Source organism: Thamnophis elegans, chromosome 3 (genome assembly GCF_009769535.1).
Source record: "Thamnophis elegans isolate rThaEle1 chromosome 3, rThaEle1.pri, whole genome shotgun sequence".
In the NCBI taxonomy this organism is placed as follows: domain Eukaryota; kingdom Metazoa; phylum Chordata; class Lepidosauria; order Squamata; family Colubridae; genus Thamnophis; species Thamnophis elegans.
In genome coordinates this window covers 16285404-16310062 of record NC_045543.1, presented here as the reverse complement: position 1 = coordinate 16310062, position 24659 = coordinate 16285404, and the positions used below count along the sequence as shown (strand labels likewise).

The window sequence follows — 24659 nt, the reverse complement described above, 5'->3', positions numbered from 1 at the left end:
TTGCTTTAAAGAGATTTATTGAAATAGACAGAAACTGCTGCCAAGTATAGTCACAGAAAAATACTGTGTGTTCCTTCTTAGCAGGAATGCCTCACATACACTTTAATATCTGAAAGTAGCAAAATATTAGAAGTATAAAATCAGCTGTTATATTGCACAACAAAAATATAGTTTCATCAAATAATCAAAATGGGTGATGACAGCAACTTTTAAAAAGATTGCACTGGCAAAATGACTGTTATTCTCTAGGTTTTAAAATTTCAGTGAATTCAACTGAAAATACAAATATAGAGTCAGAAATGTAATGTAACAAACTACAATCCTTGTTATTTGTATTTTAGTTTACACATTTAAAATTAAATTGAATTTTATTGTCAGAATAAACATTCAAATGATTTCTATGAATACAAATAGCTACACTGACAACTTTAATACCTTATTTTATTTTGGTAATAATGTATGTTTTAGACATGCTTGATGCTAAAACTCTATTGGCTATCCAAGTGTTAATTGTGGATCTGGTGGGGAAACAGAATAACAGCAATGAGATTATTGGTATTTAATAGGATATAATCTTAGTAAAAAAATAACAGATAACTTGTGAAACCAAAGTTCTCTTCTTGTTTCATATAAAAACTGATACAGTACCAGCAAATGTTTCCAAGATAAAGAATGAGTAAATCTTTCATCTTTATTTTTTAATATAAAGATGAAACATAAAACACCGTCTGGCTTAGAAGGACCCATGGCGAATGTCTTTCACAGCTATGCCAAAGAAAAGACAAAAATAGAAACTTTGTAGAATCAACAATTGAAGAATGGAAGGAAGGAAATTTGTGTTCACAGCGCTCCTTGTCTTAAAATTCAGCATGAAGCCATACACAAAACAGTTTTTTGATCCATTCTTCCTTTGAAAATAATTACAAGCAAATGTAGATAAGGTTTGTTCCTAAAATATGGACATTGCTAAAATAAATTACATTTTTAATATTTTGCATTAGACTGCTCTAGAAATATTATTTTATTCCTGTTAATATTTTATTGATTTCAAGTGGCAGATGCAAATCATGGCAAAAGATGGAATAGAGAAACTACATTTAAGAAATAAGACTGCTTGTTGATTTGTCTAGCTTTGCAAATATCTCAGAGTTCACCTCCCCTCCATGCTTTTTAAATTTACTTCTCTTCCTTCCTTCCTTCTTGAAAAAGTCATTAAATGGACCTTCATGGCCAATTTGCTCTCAAGACCTGAAATAGCTGCAGTTTCATGATATCTGTAAGCTTTTAGGAGTTTTATTCTCTTTCTACACATAGCTAATCCCTTCTTCCCTGCCTGGTGCATTACTGGTGCATCATTACAATTTAGCAAAACCATGATATAAATGGATATATCTCTTGACATTGTTCTCTTCAGACTGCATCTAGCAAACATATTTAAATAAGAGAAAAATAGAGAAAATGAATAATCAACTTTGGGTAAGAAATAAATTTGGATAGAATCGCAAGCCTTCTACAGAATCATCTCTGCAAAGCTGACCCATCTTTTCAGCTAACAGCAACCTGAAAAAAAGAGTAAAAGATGTTTGAATTATAATCAAGTCAATTAATTTATTAATTATAATTTCTTCTGTCATTAAAATCAGAATATGTGGAGAGGTTTTACCTTTCTTTGGCTAAAAGCACAGACATTCCTACAAGCTTTGCAAACTCTTCAGCGGTAAGAGATCCCTTCTCAGAAACCTAAGAGGGAAGAAAAGGTTTGGAGCTGAATAAATATTTGTACGTTACAATGCTTTTCTACCATCTTATCAGCTTTTGTCTATTATATAGTGAATATCTATTTTTCTACTATCCTTGATTCAACAGCTTTGCCATTCTGAGCAACTTCCACCTATTTTTTCATGCAAACATTATATCAATAGTTCCCCAAAATAAACCTACTAGAAATAAGCACCACTGCTTTTAGAGATATAAGACAGTCTTGTTATGATTGTACCCATAAGCCATAGATGACTGGTGGGAAATCAATCAATCCAAAAGCTAGTCTCACACTAACCGAAGCCCTAGGAGTGGTTGATAAAATGAGGAGAGAGTAAGGCAATGAGAACTCCCATAATCCAGTGGTCCTTCTGAAGAAGATTGAATGCTTCTGTTGGCCACAGTGATACCAGCATGTTTACAAAGACAAGAATGAATCTTGCACATGAGTATGTAATTGCAATTATGAATAATACTGAACTGGCTTTGTAAACATTCCCAACAGGAGACATGGATACCACCTTTGAATGATTAAGGCTCACAAGTCATTAATGGCTAGCTTAGTAAAACTTAGTATTATATGAAAACACAGGATTCTAGTTCCATCTAACATCCACTCCCCATGTAAACATTATAATCTGATAATTTTTAATAACAGGTTAATAAGTTTATTATTCATTGTGTTGACTAGCTTGCTCTGGGCAAAGTCAGAATATTGCTTACATATGTCATGCTAAACTTGCTTAATCAAGCTAATATATTATCAGCCGCCCATCTTTTCCCAGATGGATTCGACTCTGAAGAACTTAACGTGACATGCAAACTGGCCTGTTCAATGGAACTCAGACTATAAATTTAACAGGAAGAGCATGTTGTGGATTAAGGAAATGTGGAACATTTTTTAAGTTTATATGTTGGGCTTTCCCCATAGAGTTGTTTACATGAGAAACAATCCTTGTCTGGCCTTGAGAAATCCCGAGAGTTCTGGGAAAACAATTCTCTCTTGTCCTCTTCCCCAAGAATGTGATGAGCCAATGTGATAATCCCATATCAGGAGTATCTTCTATGGGGAGGGAAAGGGCTCAGACTGAAGAGATCAGAATTGCAATGTTCTGATGCAAGCATCGCCTCTTTTCTGTACAGGTAGTCCTCGATGTACAACAGTTCATTTAACTACTGAAGTTATAATAGCACAGAAAAAAATGACAATTTTTCACACTTTTGACCACTGCAATAACCATGCAAAGGTCACATGATCAAAATTAGATGCTTGGCAACTAACTGATATTTATGACAGCTGCAATCTCCTGGGGTCATGTGATAATCTTTTGTGACCTTCTGACAAGCAAAGTCAGTGGGGAAGCCAGATTCACTTAACTATGTTACTAAGTTAAGAACTGCAGTGATTCACTTAACAACTGTAGCAAGAAAAGTCATAAAATGTGGCCAAACTCACCTAACAAATGTCTCACTTAGCAACAGAAATTTTGGGTTCAATTGTGGTCATAAGTCAAAGACTACATATATGTGATGCAATGCAACATGAGCCCCCAAAAGGAATACACTTTGTGGCACAAAGCAGTACTATTTATCAGAGAGAGATTCTATCAGCTCATATACAATCAAGTTCTTGGCAGAAGAAGGGGTAACAAAGGGGTAATAACATTTGATAAATATCTAGCTTATCTTCAATACATGTGAAACAACTATCCCTTTTTTCACATACTCCCAGAAACAGGAAACCTTTTGAAGCTAGGCCTATGCCCCTAAACTTTGGGTCAATTACCAGGCTTTTCCTGCTTTGCAATTTAATTTAACAAATTCATTTATTATTTTAAAAAGTAAGGGAAAAACAAAAACGTCTAATGTTTAAAAACAGGGTTTAGAATTAATTTTAAAATTTTCCAAACAAGTATTTCCATGATGAATAGTCTAGATGGAAACAAGGGTTAACACACTGTTTGTATTTGCAGTATAAGAAACCTGTTTCAATAAAGATAGGAAATAATATATGCAGATAGAGGGGGATCTGTCAACATTAAAGTTAAATATACTGAGCCGAAAGCAGATAGATGTCTTTTCTCCTCGCAGGTTTAAATGTGTGTGTCTCTACGGATGTGTGCTTAACAAGATAATAGACGAAAGGAAGAAGCCCATCTAGATGCCAGGCTAGGCAATAACCATATGACTGTTCCCTTAAAATACATACTGTCTCTAAAGCAGAAGCCACCATTTCTTCTTCGTTATGTGATAGGAGTTCAATTACCATAACGCCACTGTCGAATATACGTAACCTAAATTCCAAAAAGAAAAACACAAATCTGAACTCTAATCTGTCACCAAAGAGTTGGGCTACCACAAATATGATGTCCAATGCTAATAGCAGTAGCACTTAAGACTTATATAACGCTTAGCAGTGCTTTACAGCCCTCTCTAAGTGGTTTTCAGTGTCAGTGTATAGCTCCCAACAATCTGGGTCCTCATTTTACTGACCTCGGAAGGATGGAAAGCTGAGTCAACCTTAAACCCCGTTAGGCTCAAACTGCTGGCAGTGAGCAGAGGTAGCCTACAATACTGCCTTCTATAACCACTATGCCACCACAGCTCTTCTCTGCTTTGGTACACTCTTACTTCCTTTGCGCTTAAAAGGATACAATGAAGTAGAATACTTCCAGATGAGGATTTAGAGGCAGAGGTCCCATCAGTTCTATGGCTTCAGTTACACAATAGGTTCAACCTGGATACCAAATTAACCTGTCTTCTTGGTTTAAATAGAACTGTAAGATGATTCCACATTAATACAATTGATCAAGTTTAGCATGTTGCATAAAGGCAGTGCCCAAGTTTGTAACTGAACTTGTATGAACACAGCTTAAAGTTAGCTGCTGTCCATATCCTGATGCCTGCTGAGCTCCTTTCTTGCAAATGGGCAGTGCCCCTACCAGATTTTTTTTTTCTTTGCTGTGCTTTTTCTCATATCTCCATCACCCATGGTTTCCTCAAGTTCCTGTTTTCCTACCATGGGTTATTTTGGCTTGCTTTCTTTAGCCATTTTAATTAGCCTTCCCCAAACTCCTCCTGTTTCCTCATTGTATGCAGCCTGCTTTGATCTGAAGAACATTGAAGGTTTTTCCCAGACCCCCTCCTCATCTCTTAGGTCCTTCTTCACAATTCCACACTTCCTCTTTCCTGTTCCTGTAATATTGTTTTTTTTATTTATCCACCTTTCCAATGTCTTTTCCACACTGCACATCTGTAACATCGCCATGACTTGCACACTCTGCTTGATTTACAACCTATGTGTACGGTAAGCTTTTGTCTCAATCCAAATGTCACATAACTCTTTCCTCGTGCATTTACATTGTTAATGGCTAAGTTCTCTATTTTAAAAAAAACAAAAACCTATAAAACTATTCATTTTAAACATCTCACTCGTATAATTATTAGTCTATGAAATATTAGTCCTCTTGAACTGGAGGACTACAGTTCTATTTGGAAGGGGTGTGTGTGTGTGTGTGTGTGTGTGTGTGTGTAAATAAATAAAAATAAAAATTTCCATTTAGTAGGATAAATAGCTGTATGTTTGGCAAAGAAATCAAATCAAATCTCTTTGTAGTATTTCCATTCCATTAGTCTGAAACACAGTTGCTGATTTTTTAAAATCATCTTTATTCCTGTGTCTTTAATAGCCTGACAAATAAATTTCTGTTACCAAAGCTTTTTCTACATATGGGGACAAAGTGATAATAACTTGGTATAACTTGATTGCAAATGTCAGAGTACTGTGAAAGACATTACAGGGCAGATGAAGAACTGAAAAGTTTAGTCCAGTATGATTTCTACACTCCATAAATGCAAGAGAAAGCAGCATGCCCAACCTTATGAGAATGATATCTGACTGTAATATGGGCATTTTCATATGATGAGAAAACTCCACCCATAGATTTGGGTTTTGCTTTTTGTTTTTTGCCACTTCCTAATTCTGAATCCCGTTTTTCTCCACATAGGTTTTATAAGGATCTGAAAAACACATAAATAAAGGTTCTATGTGCACATCTGGAGATCCTGAACAAAGGGCAGGATGTAAATCTAACAAACAAGTAAATAGAGCCATAGTGGCACAGTGGTTAGAATGCAGTATTGCAGGTTATTTCTGCCCACTGCAAGCAGTTCAATCCTGAACAGCTCAAGGTTGACTCAGCCTTCCATCTGTCCAAGGTCAGGACCCAGATTGTTGGGGGCTATATGCTGACTCTGTAAACTGCTTAAAGAGGGCTTTAAAGCACTATGAAGCAGTGTATAAGTCTGTTATTGCTAAATACAAGGAAGGGAAAGGACTGAGCCCCATTCCACCCTTTGAGAGGTTTCCACTGCACCCCTTTAGAATTTGAAGACTTCTTACCTTAGAGGTAACTTTAGCGATTCCAACATCTTACAAGCATTTACTAGATCTTCAGGGGAAAGCAACTAATGAGAAAACATACATAAGCTTAATCTTATACAGTAATAATCACACTTCTATATTTAGGGTATCCCTACAAGGCTTTTGCATGCCTTTATGAGATTTAAAGATCAATTAAGGGACAATGATTACAACTGAGTAATGTTGACATATAAACCCCATTCTTTCTTTAAAAAATGTGAGTGTGTGACACTTAACGAATGGGAAATAGCATACATTCATACTAGCTGAAGACTTTTGGAATGATTCACTGTCATTCTTTAACATGATGTGTTGGATTAGATAACCTACAGTCCTACAGTCTTTAGTATCAGCCAGCTGTGATAATAGGCATTAAAAACTGATGCAGTTGGCCAACAGCAGATCGAGGAAGCCTGTCCTACCTTGTCTCCATGTCACTAAGCCTCTGGAAAGAAGAGTGGAGGGCAGAATTTGCCACCATCTACTTCTTTATTTCAAACATTCTAGCCTCAAAATGCATAATAGATGGAATTCATCTCTCCTCCTTCACATCTGGCAATTCCACAGCAAGATGCTGGCAATGGAACTTCCCTTGGGTCTCCCGCTAGCTGATTTGTAGCAGAAAACCTTGCAGATAGTCTAGTTTCTACTAAAGTTCTGTGAGATGTTTACATCTTCTAACGAAGTTTGTGCATGTCCTTTAGCTATTTTACTCTATCAACAGTCCGAGGCTCTCAAAGCAGCAGTGCGTGTATAATGCAAACACAGACACACGTTAACAATTGGCAGACCCATCTTTTCTTGGCTTTCATTTTACAAAACTGAGGGTTTTTTTTAACCATAGTATATATGTTTACCTGTTTCCTAATAATAATCCTAGTAAGTTCAATGGAATTCCATTTCAGGTAAATTTGAACAGAGTGGTAGCCTTAAAAATGGTAATCTACACACTTGTTTACATTCTACTGATTTCTAATGCATTGCCAGATGACGTATCGTGCTAGGATAATCTTTATGCCGTTCACCAATAGCAAAAATAATGGTTAAGTTCCAGTATCTGCCATCAGCAATTACTCCAGAAAAGTTCCTTGGCATAGTTAGTGAAGCTCAAATAGTTTCGTTGAAGTGGAGAAGACAATGCATTCCTTACCTCTAGGCCACGAGCACGATTTACCAGACAATAAACTTCTGTGAGGGACATTATTCCTCCCCGTTCCTGTTGATTTAAGAATAGCTCTTAAAATACAAATTCTGCTATCTCAAAGCAAATCTGGCAATCTGACAATATCAATATTTCCAGAGAGGGGACTGGAAAATTAAAAATGGGGCTGAAGGTAGAACCCGAGCAGATGTAGCTTCACAGCAGCAACATATCTGGTGCCAAAACCAACAGGTGCAGGACAGTGGTACAGAACATTCAACAGAGGCATAAATGTGTCAAATCCTTCCAGTCATTTTTTGCTAGTGGTACTTAACGTTGCCAAAAATATACCTCAAATCAACAGTCTCTTTCTATCACCAGTAGAGATATGAAAGACTGATGGCGATAAGAATCCTTTTTGAAAATAGCCCACATTGAACAGTATAGCGCAGTCAAACATCAGCACAGGATATGTTTTATGACATTTTGAATTATGCCATAAACTGTTTTATAGTAGCATATTTTTCGGATTATAAGATGCACTGGAGTATAAGACACACGGAGTATAAGACACACCAAGATTTTGAAGAGGCCAATTAAAAAAAAAGTTTTTGCATTCTGCAAACCTCACAAAAACGGGCCCATTTGTTTTCAAAAAAAGGGCATGAATAGACTAGGAAGCTTGTAGAGTGCTCCGGGGGGCCCCCCTCAAAAATGGCCTGTTTTTTCCCCCCAAAAGGGGGAATACATAGCCTTTCGGGGGCTTATAGAGTGCTCCTGGAGGTTGGGGCAAAATTGAGCAATACACGGCCTGTTTTTCACTCATTTCTGTCTTCCCCAGCCCCCAGGAGCACTCTGAAAGCTTCCTAAAGGCTATGCATGGCCATTTTGGTGAAGGGGGCAGGGTTTTGGGAGGCAAAAAAATGCTGTATTCAGTGTATAAGATGCACCCAGATTTTCAGCTGTTTTTGAGGGGAAAAAGTACATCTTATACTCTGAAAAATACAGTAATTTTTATGTCATAAAATGTTCATAAAATTTGCCAAATTTCAATTTTATGGGAGTCATAGATCCTGGATTTTGGACGCATTCTCCAAGTTAGCTCATTTGAGGCAATTTGGTGCAAAACATTTTGCCCTATGGTGCACCATTTCACCTTGTTAAAGATTATAGGAATCGAGTTTTAGTAATATGTAGATGTAAAGCAAAAAAATAGAAACATGATCTATTTTTATTCTGAAATGCCTCTGAATTGAATTGAATTGCATTATTTTATTTGCCATGCATTCAAATATCTCTCCTCTTAGCATGCATGGATGTGGATAACTACATTTCGTGACCTGCCATCATCTTTCAGAATGTGTCTTTATTCTATGGCATCCAAATATAACATTTATGCTACAATAGATTTTAATGAGCACTTCTGTACCTGACACAAATTCCTTGTATGACGAATCACACTAGCCCAAATAAAGTTCATGCAATTCAATTCAATATTCTGTATGATGTTCAAGATGAAGAAATCTCTCTTGGATACTTTTGGTGTTCTCTTTAAACAACATCCAAACTATCAAACGTTTTATTTTTCATGTATTTTGCTGAGTTTTAGCTTCTACCTGCCTGGTTTTAATTTTTTTAAATTCTACTCTTTGTGCTATCTTTAAAGTGTCATTCTCAGTGATTTGCTTATCTTTACCGTAAGTCGGCTTTTTTTCCTGGGCCTGATCCTGGTTTTTTTCTCCCCACTCCCACCCTCTCATAGAATGGAGAAATTGCCTAAATAAAAAATCTCTTTAGTAGTTGTTTTTCAGTGCAGAGCTTTTAGTTTCGAGTTTCGAGTTTAATAAAATTTGTATGCCGCCCACTCCCATTGGGACTCTGGGCGGCTCACAACAAGACAAAAGAAACATTTAAAATTTAAGAATAAAAAATACAATTAAAAGTCCACATCATCCATTCCATCTAAGCGGGGCTGGATATCAATCAACAGCCCCAGGCCTGCCGGAACAGCCAGGTCTTGACGGCAGAGTGGTAAGGGTCAGTGTTCCCCCAAAAGTGCTCACCCCAAATTGAGAAGCTCAGTTCTATGGTCTTAAATAGTTGGCTTGCAGATGCTGCTTGAAATTGAAATGATTTTAATTATTTTCACACCTTGTTTTTTGTTTGCCTCCTAAATGGCTCAGGGTTGGGAGCCAGGAGCGCCACCAGGCAAACAGCTGGTCCTAGCATATTCCTTTCCGATTGTGTGCATGCTTCCTATCTTGTTCTTTTCCTCAAATGAATGTAAATACAAACATTACTTCTCTTCTTGTTAATTATTCCAGCATTGCGATGAACATCCCAAAGGACGCAGGAGTGAGGAAAAAGGAAAGCTGAAGGAAAATTGGAAGCGTGGTCAGTCTAGTGGTGTTCCACTTAATGACCATATCACTGAGTGACCAAGTTGTTAATCTCAATTGTGGTGACTAAATGAGGACTGCGTATTTTAATGGATTTATTTATAAACAGTTCTGATTTTATAAAGCAGTATATCTATTTTTTTCTCTATTATAAGAAAGGAAAACAGAATTATAGTGGAGGAACTGAGATCCATAGATTCAGGATGATGTATGGATAATGTATAAAATAAAGACTCCCTTAGTATCAAATATGTTAACTTAATTTTTTTTTACAACAGTTCAGTAGTGATTTTCCAAGATTTCCTTTTTCAAACTCTATATCTAGATGACAACCTCAGTATTTCCTAATGGTCTTTGATCTGTGTGCTAAGTAGATTTGACTTCCTTGGCCTTCTAAGTTTGGCTAAAGTCACAATGTGCTGGTATATAAGGCTGCACATTAAAAAAAAAAAACGACAGTTAAGTACTTTACCTCTAAAGGTGCCTGTAAAATTCCAGCTAATTGTTTTGCCAGTTGCATATGGTAATGAGTGCCAGATCCATGGGTTTCCCGGGTAACTGGATTGGCAATGCCCATGCTCAACAAGTAGGATTTGAATCTTATTGTCTAAAAAAATGACAAATTAAAATTGAGAATATCAGATTCTTTACCAAACAATAAATAATTAGACTATGTGAACTTGGAAGATCCTAATACACACACACAAAAAAGAGGGAAAATTCAAAACAAAAGAATGATGTCCCCATACAGAAGAATAATAAAAGGAAGGAAGGAAGGAAGGAAGGAAGGAAGGAAGGAAGGAAGGAAGGAAGGAAGGAAGGAAGGAAGGAAGGAAGGAAAAAGAAACCATCTCACATGGTCATGATGTACACCTGGCATATTTGAAAAAAATGTAGCAGGGTCCCATCATTATTTTGTCACTTACTTTCTGATAAACAAATTTGAGGAAGTTTACTAATCCACAGTGGATTGGTAGATTTTGCATGAGGATATTCTATTTTGAGAAGCTTCCCTTAATGATATGGGAATCTCAGCTTGGGATGGCGGGAAAGAGATTTCAACTCAAGGGTAAGATAAAGTATAGAAATGGAATGAAATGGAATTTTCTTAAGTCCCCACTTGTAATAGTCCATGCAACCATATTGTGGACCACATGGCACTCCACTATATTGACTCTATTTACATAACACTAATCTTGTTTACCTTAACACTTGTTTACCACTATTCACTGGAAAAAAAATCACATTGACCTAATTTACTGGAAAAGGAGGTGTTTTATAACTTAGAATGATGAAAGAATCATAATTTAGCAGATTATTAGCTGACCTCATCTTCAGTGATGTCACCCTGCTTTTCTCTAATCTTGCTAGCAATTGATTTGGACAATTCCACCATTTCCTTTGCCTATAAGACAAAATGAAACACACAATCATGATGAGACACAACCTTGCTCCTTCATTGTGAGATCACTCTTCATGGAACAAGTCTGAGTTGCTGAACTGTTCAACAGGCCAAAGCTAGGAAAGAGAATTCTTAGATTAGGTTTGGCTGGCATTTCCCTTCCTTCACAATCCAAATAGGCGTCATTGAGTTGGAGTCAATTGTGGCTCACTGTATAGACAAATATCTACTATCTAGACATACTGTCAATAATTTTTCACTTTATTTATTTAGTTAATATGATAATAACTTCACAAGTAATCATTAAGTTATGACAATTCAAATAATGCACAGTATATTTATAGTCTGTGCATGTATGTATAGATATGTATAGATATATGTATAGATATAGAAAGATACAAGTTATACTTCTATATAGTCAAGTCCCAGAACCTCCCTCCCCTATTTTATTCTATTGAATAAAACTAGTTTCTCCAGTCCACAGTTAATCAGCACGCTTATTAATAAAGTGGAGGTATTACCTTTTCCATCAGCTTGCTGAGGTCTTCAAAAGCCTGAAATAATAAATTGATTTAGTAATACATAATTTCTTCCTATTGCAATAAAGTGCAATTGCATCACACCTGTAATGTAACCATTAACTTTCCTCCCAAATTTTTTTAAAAAAACAATCTGTTGCCATTTTTGGAGTTCAAGTATTAATAATTCTAATACATAATTATATACATGATTCTGCTTTGTAATCTATATGGATTTATTTCTGACTAGAAGAGCATACTAGAGACTTAGCTTTAAAAAGCCTATTTTCTAGCAACTCATTTTCAACATGGATTGAAAGTAGTTACTCTAAAGCAGAATATTCTCATTTGACCTGTAATCATACATAATTTTACAAGCTGAAAGTAAATTAACACTAGGAAAATCTGGAAGAATTTAATAGGGCATGGTGCTATGTAGGTTTTTTTTTACATAGATATTTGCAAAACTCACCATTCTAATTAAAATTGCATATTTAGCCTTACTCTCAACAACATAAACAAATTTCTTACTCAACAATAAAAGAAAAAAAATCTATGTCAACAGACAGTGTGTTTTAAATAATCCTTCTACCAAGTGATTCAGGCTTTACAAAGAAAAATGTATGCACACCTGAAAGGAACTTCCTGAGACAAATAACTAACAGAATCACTTAAAAAAATAAGAATAGCTAACAGATGCAGGAAGTCTATTCTAAAATTCAGGGCACCTGTTTTAAAACTAAATGATCTGAAATTAGCATTACTTCACAATGGTTTCCCTCAGCAGACATCCATTCCTTGTATCCTCCAATAAACAGAGGAGGAAAGAGACAGCAGAGTTACATGTGGCTCATGGTCATATAAAAAATGCAATATTGGTATATTTTTGTAGTTCTGCTAAAATTGTCTCCTTTGCGCTGGCAGTTCACAAGCTGAACAGTAGTGAGGAGATGACCATTTCTTGTAAAGATTTGTAGAAAATTAGGCAGAGAGCGACACACCCATGAATAGAGCTGCAGGATGTTTAACTTAATTCAACTTGGCATCTACCAGCTACAGAAAGCCCTTTGTTTGCCTTCATCTCTGTATGGCCAGGAAATGGATTTCAATTGTATTTGCTTTCATTTTATCACCTGAATCAGAGACTTGGCAGAAGCTGGGATAAGTAACGGGAGCTCACTCCGTTATGCAGCGCTAGGGATTTGAACTGCTGAACTGCCAACCTTCTGATCAACAAGCTCAGCATCTTAGCCACTGAGCCATCACATCCCTAGAGGGTCAAAACATATGATTAAAAGTTGGCTTATATTAGAAATGACCAGGGTATGCGCTGAACTAGGATTCTCAGTTCAGACAAAAGAAGAAGCTATGGTTTAACAAAAGCAACAATAAACAGTTTCCCCTCTTGAATGAGCAAGCGTGAGCAAGGGGCTAGTTGTGGTTTTTGCTTATGTGTTCAGCCATAGTTTGGCCTACACTAAAGGGAACATCTGCATTTTAACCGAATAAAGAACATAATCCACGCTGAACAAAACATGTACATAATCCTGAATCATAACTAGAAATATATCCAATAAAGATTTTCCAGCGATAACTATTTTCCACAAAAGATTTATTCTCCCCAAATTGAACATTCAAAAATAAGATAACCAAAAGTACAGAAGAAAAAAGAGAAAAAAGGTACACATTAAAAAAAACCTTTTCACAATAGGAAATCCTCAGGTTTATAGAATTCTCTATTTCCATTCTTTTTGCGTGCCCCAAATAGGGTTTTCCTAACCTTGACAAAACATTTGTTATTGGGACAGGTCCCCTCCTCCAAAAGATGAATGCAATTTGGTCCACTTAAAATCATAAAGTATAAATGATTACAGTTATACTAGTTCTGAAGAAAATTACTTGCCTCAGAAATATTTTTATCCATCTCTTTTCTTCTTTCTTCTAGTTTCCTCTCAATGCCAACAATTCCAGCAGCTCTTATTCTTCCACCCTGAATAACATACGATAAACAAATTATAATGGAAAAGAAATACAAGGAAAGATGCAAGAAACACTCATAGCTGCATTCAGAAGCAGTATTACACAGTGACTTGCTTTTGTATCCAACAAAAAGCTGCTTTGAAGAAGGCAGAAAAAAATTAACAGTATTTTGCTGACACGAAGGAAAATAATATTAACAGTTCCCTAGTTTGTTTTCCCTTCTTTCTGCCTTCTTTATCTTGTATCTGTGAACTAGGTAGGGTGCAAAAATATAGGAAAAGAAAAGTGCTCACCTCAGTAATATTTGAGAAAATAAACCAACAAATCAAGTTTGCTACATGGTGATTTGTTACTTATAAATAAATAATTAAATCAATACAATTGTTTTTGCTCTAAGGCAAGAGTGTCAAACTCGCATCATCACGACATATCGGGACTTTTTCCCCCTTCGCTAAACTGGGCATGGGCATGGGCAGTGCATGATGCCTTCGGCCCGCGGGCTGTGAGTTCGACAGCTCTGCTCTAGGGGAAAACATGGTTTCTTTCCACGTTCTGAGATGAGTTGGCTGAAAGAGAGGGAATGGCCCAAAGTCATGTAACTAGCTTCCAAGGGGGGACTTGAACTCATGGTCTCCTGCTTTCTAGCCTGATGCCTTAACCACTAGACTATACTGGCTCTTTGAGCAATAAATGAATACAGTGAATGTTTAGAGGCTGTGGACTTGTCACCTCCCATTCATTATCCAATGCAGATTAGATGTCTTCCCTTTAATGTCAAAGGGGGTTAATTGCATGTGTACATTATTGATATAAACTGCATAAACTATATTTTAAAGTTCAGGAAATCACTGTTAAGAAAAAGCACAAATTGCTGTGTTCAGAGATAAAGGTAAATTCTTGGTAGTTAAAAAGGGGAGCCATATTTCCCTGTTTCCTTGTAGCTGTGCTAGAGAAAGAAAGAGGAACTGGTGAGGTTAAGGTTCACATGTTCATGTAGGTACACGTGAAACCTTGATTTAAGAGAACACCTGGGGAAAATGGATGATTATCATTCCTGATTGTTTGTTAAATTAAAATGATTATTAGGGTAATCCATTATGCAATTTTGTAAAGTGACAGAAATACAGTGGAGATTTGTCTGTTGTATTTAAAGCCTGCTAAACCAAGTTTCGTTGTAATCATAATTCACTAAATAAAGTCAGGATATCATTTCCTAAAAAATTTTTCAGCATACCAAATTATACTGGCATTCTAAATTATTATATTTTCCCATTTACCTAATAAAAGTTATCACCTATAAAATGAAATAAAGATCCAGTTATATATTTTATACTTTGTGTTTCCCCCAAAATAAGACAATTTTTTTCTTTTGCCTCACGAAATATGGCCTTGGGCTTCTTATAGGGGGAGGGCTTATTGTTTTGCAAACTGGCTCCTGGAGAGCCGGGCACAGCCTCAGGGGCGAAGCAGCTGAGGTGACCACGCTCACAAGCAACTGCCCAGCAAACCCCCTCTCCAGCCGGGCAGAGCGCCATTCACTGACCTAGGGGGTATCCCTAAGGCGCCAAGGCACGGGGGCTTATATTCGGCGGTGGGCTTATATTTTTGCCCACATGAAAAATGTGGCAAGGCGTTAGTTTCAGGACAGGTCATATTTTCGGGGAAACAAGGTATTTTGAAAGAGGTTCACTTGCAATTATATTGTATTAATCCAATGTAGTTGCTTGACAACACATCAAATCCTATGCTCCCAGGCAGCCTCTTCCACTTTGATGTTTTCTCTATCATCATGTGTTAAATATCATTCTTACTTAGAAATCAGGTATCCAAACATTAGAAACTGCATACATACCTGTGAAGCCTTATCAACATCTATGGTTTGAGAAGCTGGCATGTTCTCCCATCTGCGCTGAGACATTTCTTCCGTAAGCCTCCTGAAGAACTACGTGGCAATAATTTCCAAAAATGAACAATCGCAAAAGGCAGCTTTACTCAGAACAGCTTACATCCTGCAATTAAACCCGCTAACACCATCAAACATCAACATCTGCCTATCTCAGGACTTTGGAAAAAAACTTGATAGGTGAATAAAAACATCAAATCCAGTCTGAACAATCTGGCTTACTGCACGACAAATGATTATAATAATAATCTTGGAATTCTGTATGATAGATTTCCTTTTCTCTCCTTAAAAGAGTCTATTAACTACACTAAAATTATTTCTGTTGTTTTTATATAACAGTAATTTAGAAAGCATGCCTACCTCAATCTGGCCATGTTCTTTGAAAGAAAGCTTGACATATGAGTATTTACTAGTCTGGAATGGACCAGGATCCTTATTGGAACCTACTGGATGAAGATGTACAACTATTTTGGCACTAAAGATACAAAACAAAACAAAAAACAAAAAAAAGAGAAAGGGAGAAAATGTATTTTTGTTGTTAAAGAATAAATTCCTAAAATCAAAAAGCATTATTTTAAAATTTTCATTCAGATTAACTTTCATTTAAAACAAGTCAAAAAAATAAGTGGGGAAACAAAAAGTTTCCACAAGCTTTAAATCATTTTGCATTTTTAAACATCAGTTAAACATTCTACACTTTGAATATATTTACTGGAACATTTGGGACAAACATTTGGTCAAAATAAGGCACAAATGAACTTCTGAAATTATGCCAATTGTCAGATGGCATCAAGTATAAAGTTCCTGTAAAATAGTTATAAGGTTGATAGGAGACAAATATTTAATTTACATCCTGTCTTGAGTTCAAAGGTCAAAGTGACATATTATTTCCACTTTTCCCTACAATATCCCTGTTCTGGCAGGGAAAATGGCTGAATAGCTATTAGCATTGGAAGATACAACAATGGCCAAAAAATCTTTAATGCCTTTTGAAGATTTTTGTTGATGATATTTTACCTTTTTCCTATCCCCGCTGCTTGCTCTTCAATGAAGATAATTTGGGAAAGAGGAACAGCCATACAGCATTCCTGCAATAAGACACAAAGGTAAAGCAAAGTTGTATTTGGTGGAACACAGTATTTCTTCTAATAAACTGTAAATAGCTAACACTGATCCCACAACAGGATCTGTCATCAAATATACATTAAATTACATGGTATCATTATGCAAAAATAATCAATAGCATAAACCTAATATCCAGTAAAATCTATTATTTTTTCCTTGGCATTTTTAAAGAAAGCTTATAAGAACCCATTTGTATAAATGGGTTCTTATAAGAACCCAAAGAACATCTGTAAGCTCTATCTTCTTATTTTCTTCCATGTTGCCTGAGAAATTGGGGAGTGTGGATCTCAGATGATCTAGAAAGCAACACATTGGGAAAAACATACTCTAGCAGATTCTTCCTCTTTTTATTTGTTCATCGGATGTCTTGTGATATTCAGTAGCAATACTGACATATTTTACAGGTAGTCCTCGACTTACAATAGTTCATTTAGTGATCGTTCAAAGTTACAACAGCATTGAAAAAAGTGACTTATGATGGTTTTTCACACTGATAATCGTTGCAATTTCCCTATGGTCAGGTGATCAAAATTGAGGCACTTGGCAACTGACTCATATTTATGGTTGTAGTGTCCCAGTGTTATGTGATCACTTTTTGTTACTTTCTGACAAGCAAAGTCAATGGCGAAGCCAGATTCACTTAACAACCATATTACTAAGTTATCAACTACAGTGATTCACTTAACAACTGGAACATGAAAGAACGTAACATGGGGCAAAATTCACATAACAAATGTTTCACTTAGCAACAGAAATTTTGTGCTCAATTCTGGTCATAAGTCAAGGACAATCTGTACTTATAGATATCCTGAAATGTTCTTCACAGATTAAAGGGTGATCTTAAAAGCACAGTGAATATATAAATGTAGTAAATATATAATCTGTTAATTGAAGTTAAAAAGCCCTTCAATAAATAAATTATAAGAGAATATGAACGTATTGTTGCTACTACCTGCTGCAATGCAGAGTAAGACCCATTTAACTCATTGGGTTTACAACTGAGTAGTCCTGAATAAGATGGAACAGCAAATTATATGGCAAACATCTGGGATGTGATAATAGCAATAGCATACACAGAAGAAAAAAACATTTGATTGCTGATTTCTATTTATCTATTTGTTGAAAAGGACAATAGGCAACAATACATTTATAAATGTAATCACTATCCAATAACATGGAAAAAAGGATAGAAGCTTAAATAATAGAGGAGCACTTGCTGACTGGTCTAGAGCATAGGAGAGAATAATCAAGATTATGAACAAATCCTGAAAATGATCCAGTCATATATCAGGATGATTTTTGGTGTATGCTGGCTTATTAGGCCCAATTTGTTTTGTAGTAATTATCATTTGAATAGATGTAAGGAGCTATAATCCTAAAAGATAACAGTATCCTTAAACCTGGTTGGAGTTAGAAACTTTCTAATAATGGGAAAACCTCTTTTGGACATTCAAAAAACAAACTGAGATTCCTTTACCAGATTTCTTTGGAAGGTAGTGTTACTATTAATTGAGAACTTTAATAATAAAAAGCAACAGGTTGTTTTTAAAAAGTAACTCTTACTAATTGATCACAGGACTTTTTGGGCACAGCTATTTCAACAGCTTAGACAAAGTTCTTAGAATACAAGTTATAAATTTACAATATTTTATTAATTATTAATATATTTTGAAATGTTCATTGAATTCTCAGTAACAAGGCTGATAACTAGGTCAAATAACTAAATAAATTATTAGGCATATGCATTTTTTTGTACTCAAATTCAGTTTACAACTGCATGCAGGTACTCAGAAGAAAGTATGAAATTATTTGCTTCCCAGTAAACATAGGGAATGGAATCCAAAGTTACTCATGCAGATTCTATTCACTCTGCATATTTTAAAAATTATTTGTTAGAAAAATGTCCTCTCTTTCATTCAAGAGCTCAAGGTGGGGAGCATGGTAGCTCACGAAGTCATTCGTAAGCCCACTTTCGAATCCTGATTGCTGCTGCATGGCGGGGTAAGCTCCCATCATTCGCTCCAGTTCCTGCCCACCTAGCAGTTTAAAATCGAACAATCATGATAGGTCCCATTTTGGTGGGCACATTAACAGAGATATGAAAAGGAGCCCCAATCAGATGTTCCCAGGCAACAGTCATGTCCCCGGCTAATCTTTTCAACTAACATGAATACAAGTGCGAAGAGCTAAAGGTGGCATACAGAGGGCTCCCTCTTCCCATGTTTTCTCACAGTAGCAACCCTTTGTGGTAAGAGAGATTGACTGGCTCACAGTCTGTGAGCTTCTGGAGCTGAGAATGGTCTCCCAACACTAGTTCAATCATCACACCAACTCTTTATTATTTTACCATTTTCCCCCTGAAATCCCTCCAACATTTCATCTACTGTGGTGGGTTGAGGGACCCTCCAGAGACAATGGTGAGAATGCACAGGAACTGTAAGAAAGGAATTACTCCCCTTCATTCCATAAACAGGAACCAATTCACAGAAATAAATGACTTATGTCACAGAAGTTATACAATAATATGGCTTCTCCAAATTTTGCATGGAATTCCTGAACTAATAATCCTTAGCAATATTGATCTATACAATCTTCTTGGGGATAAGCAAATATGGCCTTTTGGAGGCTTTTGTATTCTTTAGTCCTTGAGCTATGAAGGACCAAGACCTAACTCTCCTCTCAGTGGCTTCTGTACCTACCAAGCAATTGAAGCAGAATCTCCCAATAGAATCTGATGTAAACCAATAGTAAAAACTACTGGTCTTTTGGGGAATGGCTGGCCGTAGGCTGGTCTTTCATTGCTAGAACTGTTTTTGGTTTTCTGGTCATAATCCCTCAGACAAGAGCTTGTATGTACGATAACCCACAGCTGTTTGGAGAACTTGTTGAATGGTCCAAATAAATCACACTCACTAAATTTTGAGTTTTCTCTGCTTGCCATAAAACTTTTTTTTAATTTAACAAAATGAAGAATATGAAGTTGAATATAAAGACATACAATTATCAATCAAATTTTATAATATATTACAGGAAAGTTAAATATACTAGAATAAATCTACTTACATGATTTTTCTGATCTCTCCAGATCAGTCTGTGTGTACTAAGGAGCAATACTCCAGTTTCAAACTTCAACTAGAGAAAAAAAGAGTAGATTTTAAGATATTAAGAAACTTTGCTTCCTTCAATATGTTATTTTTTGTAGAATCATACATGTTGTATTAGGAAAATATTTTATGAACATATTGTGTTTGATTAATCAAAATTTCAAAATTAGACTGTAATTTAAAGATGTGCATCCATTTTCATAGGAAAAACAATAAAGTGCAAGGTGACAAATTTTAAAAAAATCAATAGAAAATGTCATGCAAGAATTCAAGATGTAAAGAGCTAATAAAAATTATAGCTAAGCCTTTATGTTTTGTAGCAGACTTATGCAAGAGAAATATTTGCTTGTCGCCAAAACTAAGTCATTTTAATTAATGTTGTATGTCTTCCTCAAGGTATTTTCTTAACTATTTCTATCTACCTATCTATAGGACCCCCTTAGTTAAAAATATATGAGTTCACACAATACACTAGCCTGCCTTATGATTCCTTTATTTATTTAATTTGGTTAGCTTGAATCCAATTACTGTGCCTTATTAATGTATCATATACGATCCCAATTGTAGAGTTTTTTAACTGAATGGCCCAGTAGGATCATTCAAACCCACTATTTAACTTTCCTTCCTTCCAGAAACTTGAAAAGGCTTGAAAAATGTAAGTGGCTAGAATGAAAAACCAACTGTATTCCAATGAAACTCCATGAACTAAGCCAAGCATTGCTGAAGTGAAAGTTTAATCTGAGACTACATGAATTTCTAAGGATGCCCATCACCGAGGCAATGTAGATATGTACAGAAAAGAACTCTGAGCAATAACTGTTGCAAACAATATTTTTTTTACTTCCTTTTTAAGACATGGTCACCGTTAACCGTAAGGAAAATAATTAAGTAGCAGATGTGAAGACACTGCTACTGGATTGATTCACATTTGTGATAAGCCATATTCTGTTTCATTATGATTTATTAATATACCACAAGTTTGTGTTCATAGACCACTGATTGCAAAATATAGTAGTTGGGTTCACAGAAGACAAAGTGAAGGAGGGAATATTTCTTTTAAACAGAGAATGCTTTAATGCTTTATCATGTATCATCCAAGAACAAAGTTATATTCAAAACTATTAATTCTACCCATGAAAAATTGGTAGGCAAGCTGAGTATTGAAAGTTTCTCTACCAAGCCTTTTATCTTTAAGGGTTTGGATTTTTTTCTCCTTTTTGCTGGTAAACGGTGAAGGAATCTATGGTAAACACATGAGAAATTACAATTACAGACTCCACTACAGATTACAGACAGGAATCTTAACTAGGCTGCAGAAAGAACAATTGCAACCAGCCTGCCTTCCAGAGAGGATCTTGGATGTTGGATGGGTGAGAAAGAGGGCTGAGCAGATATCTACAGACTCTTCACAACCTAGATATAAACTGTTTCAAATCCTCCCCTTGGGAGGCACTATAGGGCATTGCATGCCCAAACAACTAGACATAGGCCATTTTTTTCTTTTGTGCTTTCACACTGATGAACTCCTAATTTTCAGTGTTGTCTAATGTCTGTGTATATTTAGTCATATAGTATGGCTGCAATATTTATCCTTCATCTTCTTTACTACCCCATCTCATTGGGATTTTGAATATGATTCTATTGTTTTGTATGTACATTCTGAGCTTCTACACCAGAGACAAACTCCTTGTATGTCTAATTACACCTGGCCAAATAAAGTAATCAGTTCAGTTCAAATAGGAAACAATAGCAACTGCCCTATAAGAGAGATTTGGGGACATTTACATTCCCTCATTTTAACACTGTAATTTCATTATGTTTTCATTGTATTTGCACACCGTTTTAGATGTCTATGCCTAAGAGATGGACTATAATACTTAAAACAACTTCACATATGAGAGGCAACACGGCAGCCAAACGAGATGCACAAAATTACTAACAGATTGGGCACTCTACAGCTTTCCATATATATATATATATATATATATATATATATATATATATATATATATATATATATATATATATATATATATATAGAGAGAGAGAGAGGAGAGAGAGAGAGAGAGAGAGAGAGAGAGAGAGAGACATGGAGAATTGGACTTGAGTATAATTGCCACTTTTGAGTAACGAATAAAGAAGGCAAATCTAATTAAAACAAAAGGAAAAGGACATTCGAGGAACCGGATCTACCATACGCATGATTCGCTGGGGCCTGAAATCCAGGATGGAAGTGGATTCCCGTTTAGGCGACTCCCCGTCTCTCAGTAGCGCACCCGCGGCTTTCTCCGGTCGAAGAACGACCTGGTGGGCTCCTCAATCCCCATTCCCCTCTTTGCTAGGCTGCCTTTAGGAGAGGCCGGGGCCCCTCCGCCCTCCCCGCCGGCTTCCCTCCCTCCTGGCGCAGCTTCCACCAGCCGCCCTGACCTTTTCCTCCCCATCGTACAGGCGGACCCCGCGCTGCTGCGTGACGAGGTTCTCGTGGATCTCCAAGAGGCCAGTAGCCCAGGCGAAGCGATCCATGGAACCTCCGCCGCGCACGAACGCTTCCCTTTCCCGGCAATACAGACGGCTCGCCCCGCCCATGGCGCCTCCCCCTTCGGGTGAGTCCTGGTGGTGACGAGAATGACGGCAGAATGTCATCACCGGAGGCAGGCCTTATAGGCATCGTTTAACACAGTGTTTCTCAACCTTGTCAACTTGAAGATGTCTGGACTTCAACTCCCAGAATTCCCCAGCCAGCGAATGCTGGCTGGGGAATTCTGGGAGTTGAAGTCCAGACATCTTCAAGTTGACAAGGTTGAGAAACACTGGTTTAACAGGACAGGACGACAGTTGGAAGGGACCATGGAGGTCTTCTAGTCCCTAGGTCACCAACCGGCGGTCCGCGAGAAAATTTTGGTGGTCCGCGGCGCACCCGGGCGAATGGAGATTTGCTCCATATTCCAGAGCAGCGGTCCCCAAACTTGGTCCCCAAACTTGACAACTTTAAGACTTGTGGACTTCAACTCCCAGAATTCTCCAGCCAGCTATACTGGCTGGAGAATTCTGGGAGTTGAAGTCCACAAGTCTTAAAGTTGCCAAGTTTGAAGAGATGCCAGAGCTTCGCTTTCGGGGGCTCACCCGCGCTTCCCCAAGCGCGGAGGAGCGCCCTGAGCACAACTTCCGCGAGAAGTATGGGCGTGAGAGGAGAGTGGGGAGGCTGAGGCCGCTCCGACCATGCAATGGCAGTCGTGGGTGTTGGCGCTGCTGGTCCTGAGACTGGCCGGGCAGTCCCTCCTGTGGCTGGCGGGGCCCAGCTTCGGCTTCTACCAGCCGCGCATCCGCGCCTATTCCTGCGGCAGCCCGGCCAAGGAAGGAGAGTCCTCCAGCTCGCGGTGCCTCGAAGACCCTCACTCACTGGGTCTCTTTCTTGGGACGAGCATGGGGAGGAGATAGCGGCGATAACGGAGGAGGAGGAGAAGGAGGAGGTGGCGGCGGGGACAGCCCCGGCCCCGCCGCTGCTTCTTCCTCTTGGTCCCTTCGCAGTGGCGGCGACGATGAGTAAGAGCAGCGCTTCAAGCGGGCTTTCCCTCCTCAGCTCTGGGCCCAGCTGCGCGACGCCTTCGGCTACGACAACTACACGTCCACGCTTTCCCTCAGGAAGAAAGAGAAGAGAGAGAGAGAAGAGAGAGACAGGAGGAAGAGAAAGATGAGAGACAGAGGGGAGAGAAAAGAGGCTGAAGAGAGAAAAGAGAGACAGGAGAAAAGAGAGGGAACAGGGGAACAGAAAAGAGAGAGAAGAGAAACAGGAGAAAGAAAGAGATACGAGAGAAAAGGGAGGGAGGGAGACAGGAGAAGAGAGGAGACAAAAAAGAGACAGGAGAAAGAGAAAAGAGAGGGAGACAGGAGAAGAGAGAGGAGACAAAAAAGAGACAGGAGAGAGGAGAGAAAGAGGAGAGAGAGAAGAGAAAGAAGTCAGAAAAGAGAGGAGAGAGAGAGACAGAAAAGAGAGGAAGAGAGAGAGAGATGAGAGATCCTGGTGTTTTGTTTTCCATGGGAAACCGGTCCAAATGGCTCTTTGGGTGTTTTAAGATTGCAGTGACCCCTGTTCTAGTCCAGCCCTTACTCTGACAGGAAGCCCTATACCATTTCAGACAAATGGTTATCCAATCTCTTCTTTAAAATCTCCAGTGTTGCAGCATTCACAATTTCTGGAGACAATTCGATCCACTTATTAATTTTCTAACTGTCAGGGAATTTCTTCTTAGTTCTAGGTTGCTTCTCTCCTTCATTAGTTTCCATCCATTGCTTCTGCTTTCAGGGGTTTTGGAGAATAACTTGACTCCCTTTTTTAAGCAATGCACCATCCCGGCAGATGTTCCCTTCAGACTTGTTCCGTGATAATTCTCTGGGTTGTTTCTCTGTGTCATATAATATATGTGGATATATGCATACTTTTGTATATGTAGTTATTTCATCTTGTTTATGTAGTGTATATTGGAGGTGGAGAGCTTTTGAGAGCTGTATGGAACGAAATTTCATTTTAATGTATGCCAATTGGGGTATATTCATAGTGACAATAAAGTTATTCTAAGACTTCTAGTCTGTCTCTATCAGTCTGGCTTTTTAACTGTGAATGGGGAAAATGTTATTCTCCCGTTCAAGAAGAGGAGATGAGGCTGAAGAAAGTAGGCTTTCCTGAAAATTAAGGGGCAAATTTGATTGATGTCCACCCTAAACTCAGTCTGTGGAAATTTGTTTTTCAAATAAATTGTATAGATCAGATTGGACTTTGCATTTGCAAATGGCATCAATAAATCACAAGAACGAATGGTACATTTATACTGAATTCACGTAGACATTCAGTTAACATTCAAAAAACCAATTCGTTTAACAGAAGTGTTGGTATGCAAAATGTGGAAAC

At 37.5% G+C, this 24659-nt stretch overlaps 1 protein-coding gene across 3 annotated transcripts; it reads right to left on the bottom strand.

The window, feature by feature from the left end:
* On the bottom strand, window positions 1-22330 carry VPS36 (vacuolar protein sorting 36 homolog). 3 transcript variants are annotated; one of them, XM_032213956.1, is made up of 14 exons: window positions 22181-22330; window positions 19713-19781; window positions 16542-16612; window positions 15885-15999; window positions 15474-15563; window positions 13545-13631; window positions 11645-11677; window positions 11049-11126; window positions 10194-10328; window positions 7332-7397; window positions 6161-6225; window positions 3968-4052; window positions 1664-1740; window positions 1-1560 (listed from the first exon to the last, which is right to left on the bottom strand). In XM_032213956.1, the coding sequence occupies exons 1-14, from the start codon at window positions 22274-22276 to the stop codon at window positions 1467-1469; spliced, it is 1161 nt and encodes a 386-aa protein (XP_032069847.1). In that variant the 5' UTR covers window positions 22277-22330; the 3' UTR covers window positions 1-1466. The 3 variants fall into 3 exon arrangements, with proteins under 3 accessions (XP_032069847.1, XP_032069848.1, XP_032069849.1); XM_032213957.1 differs by lacking the exon at window positions 22181-22330 and adding an exon at window positions 21947-22142; XM_032213958.1 differs by lacking the exon at window positions 22181-22330 and adding an exon at window positions 21952-21972.
* Between the last annotated feature and the right edge of the window lie 2329 nt (window positions 22331-24659).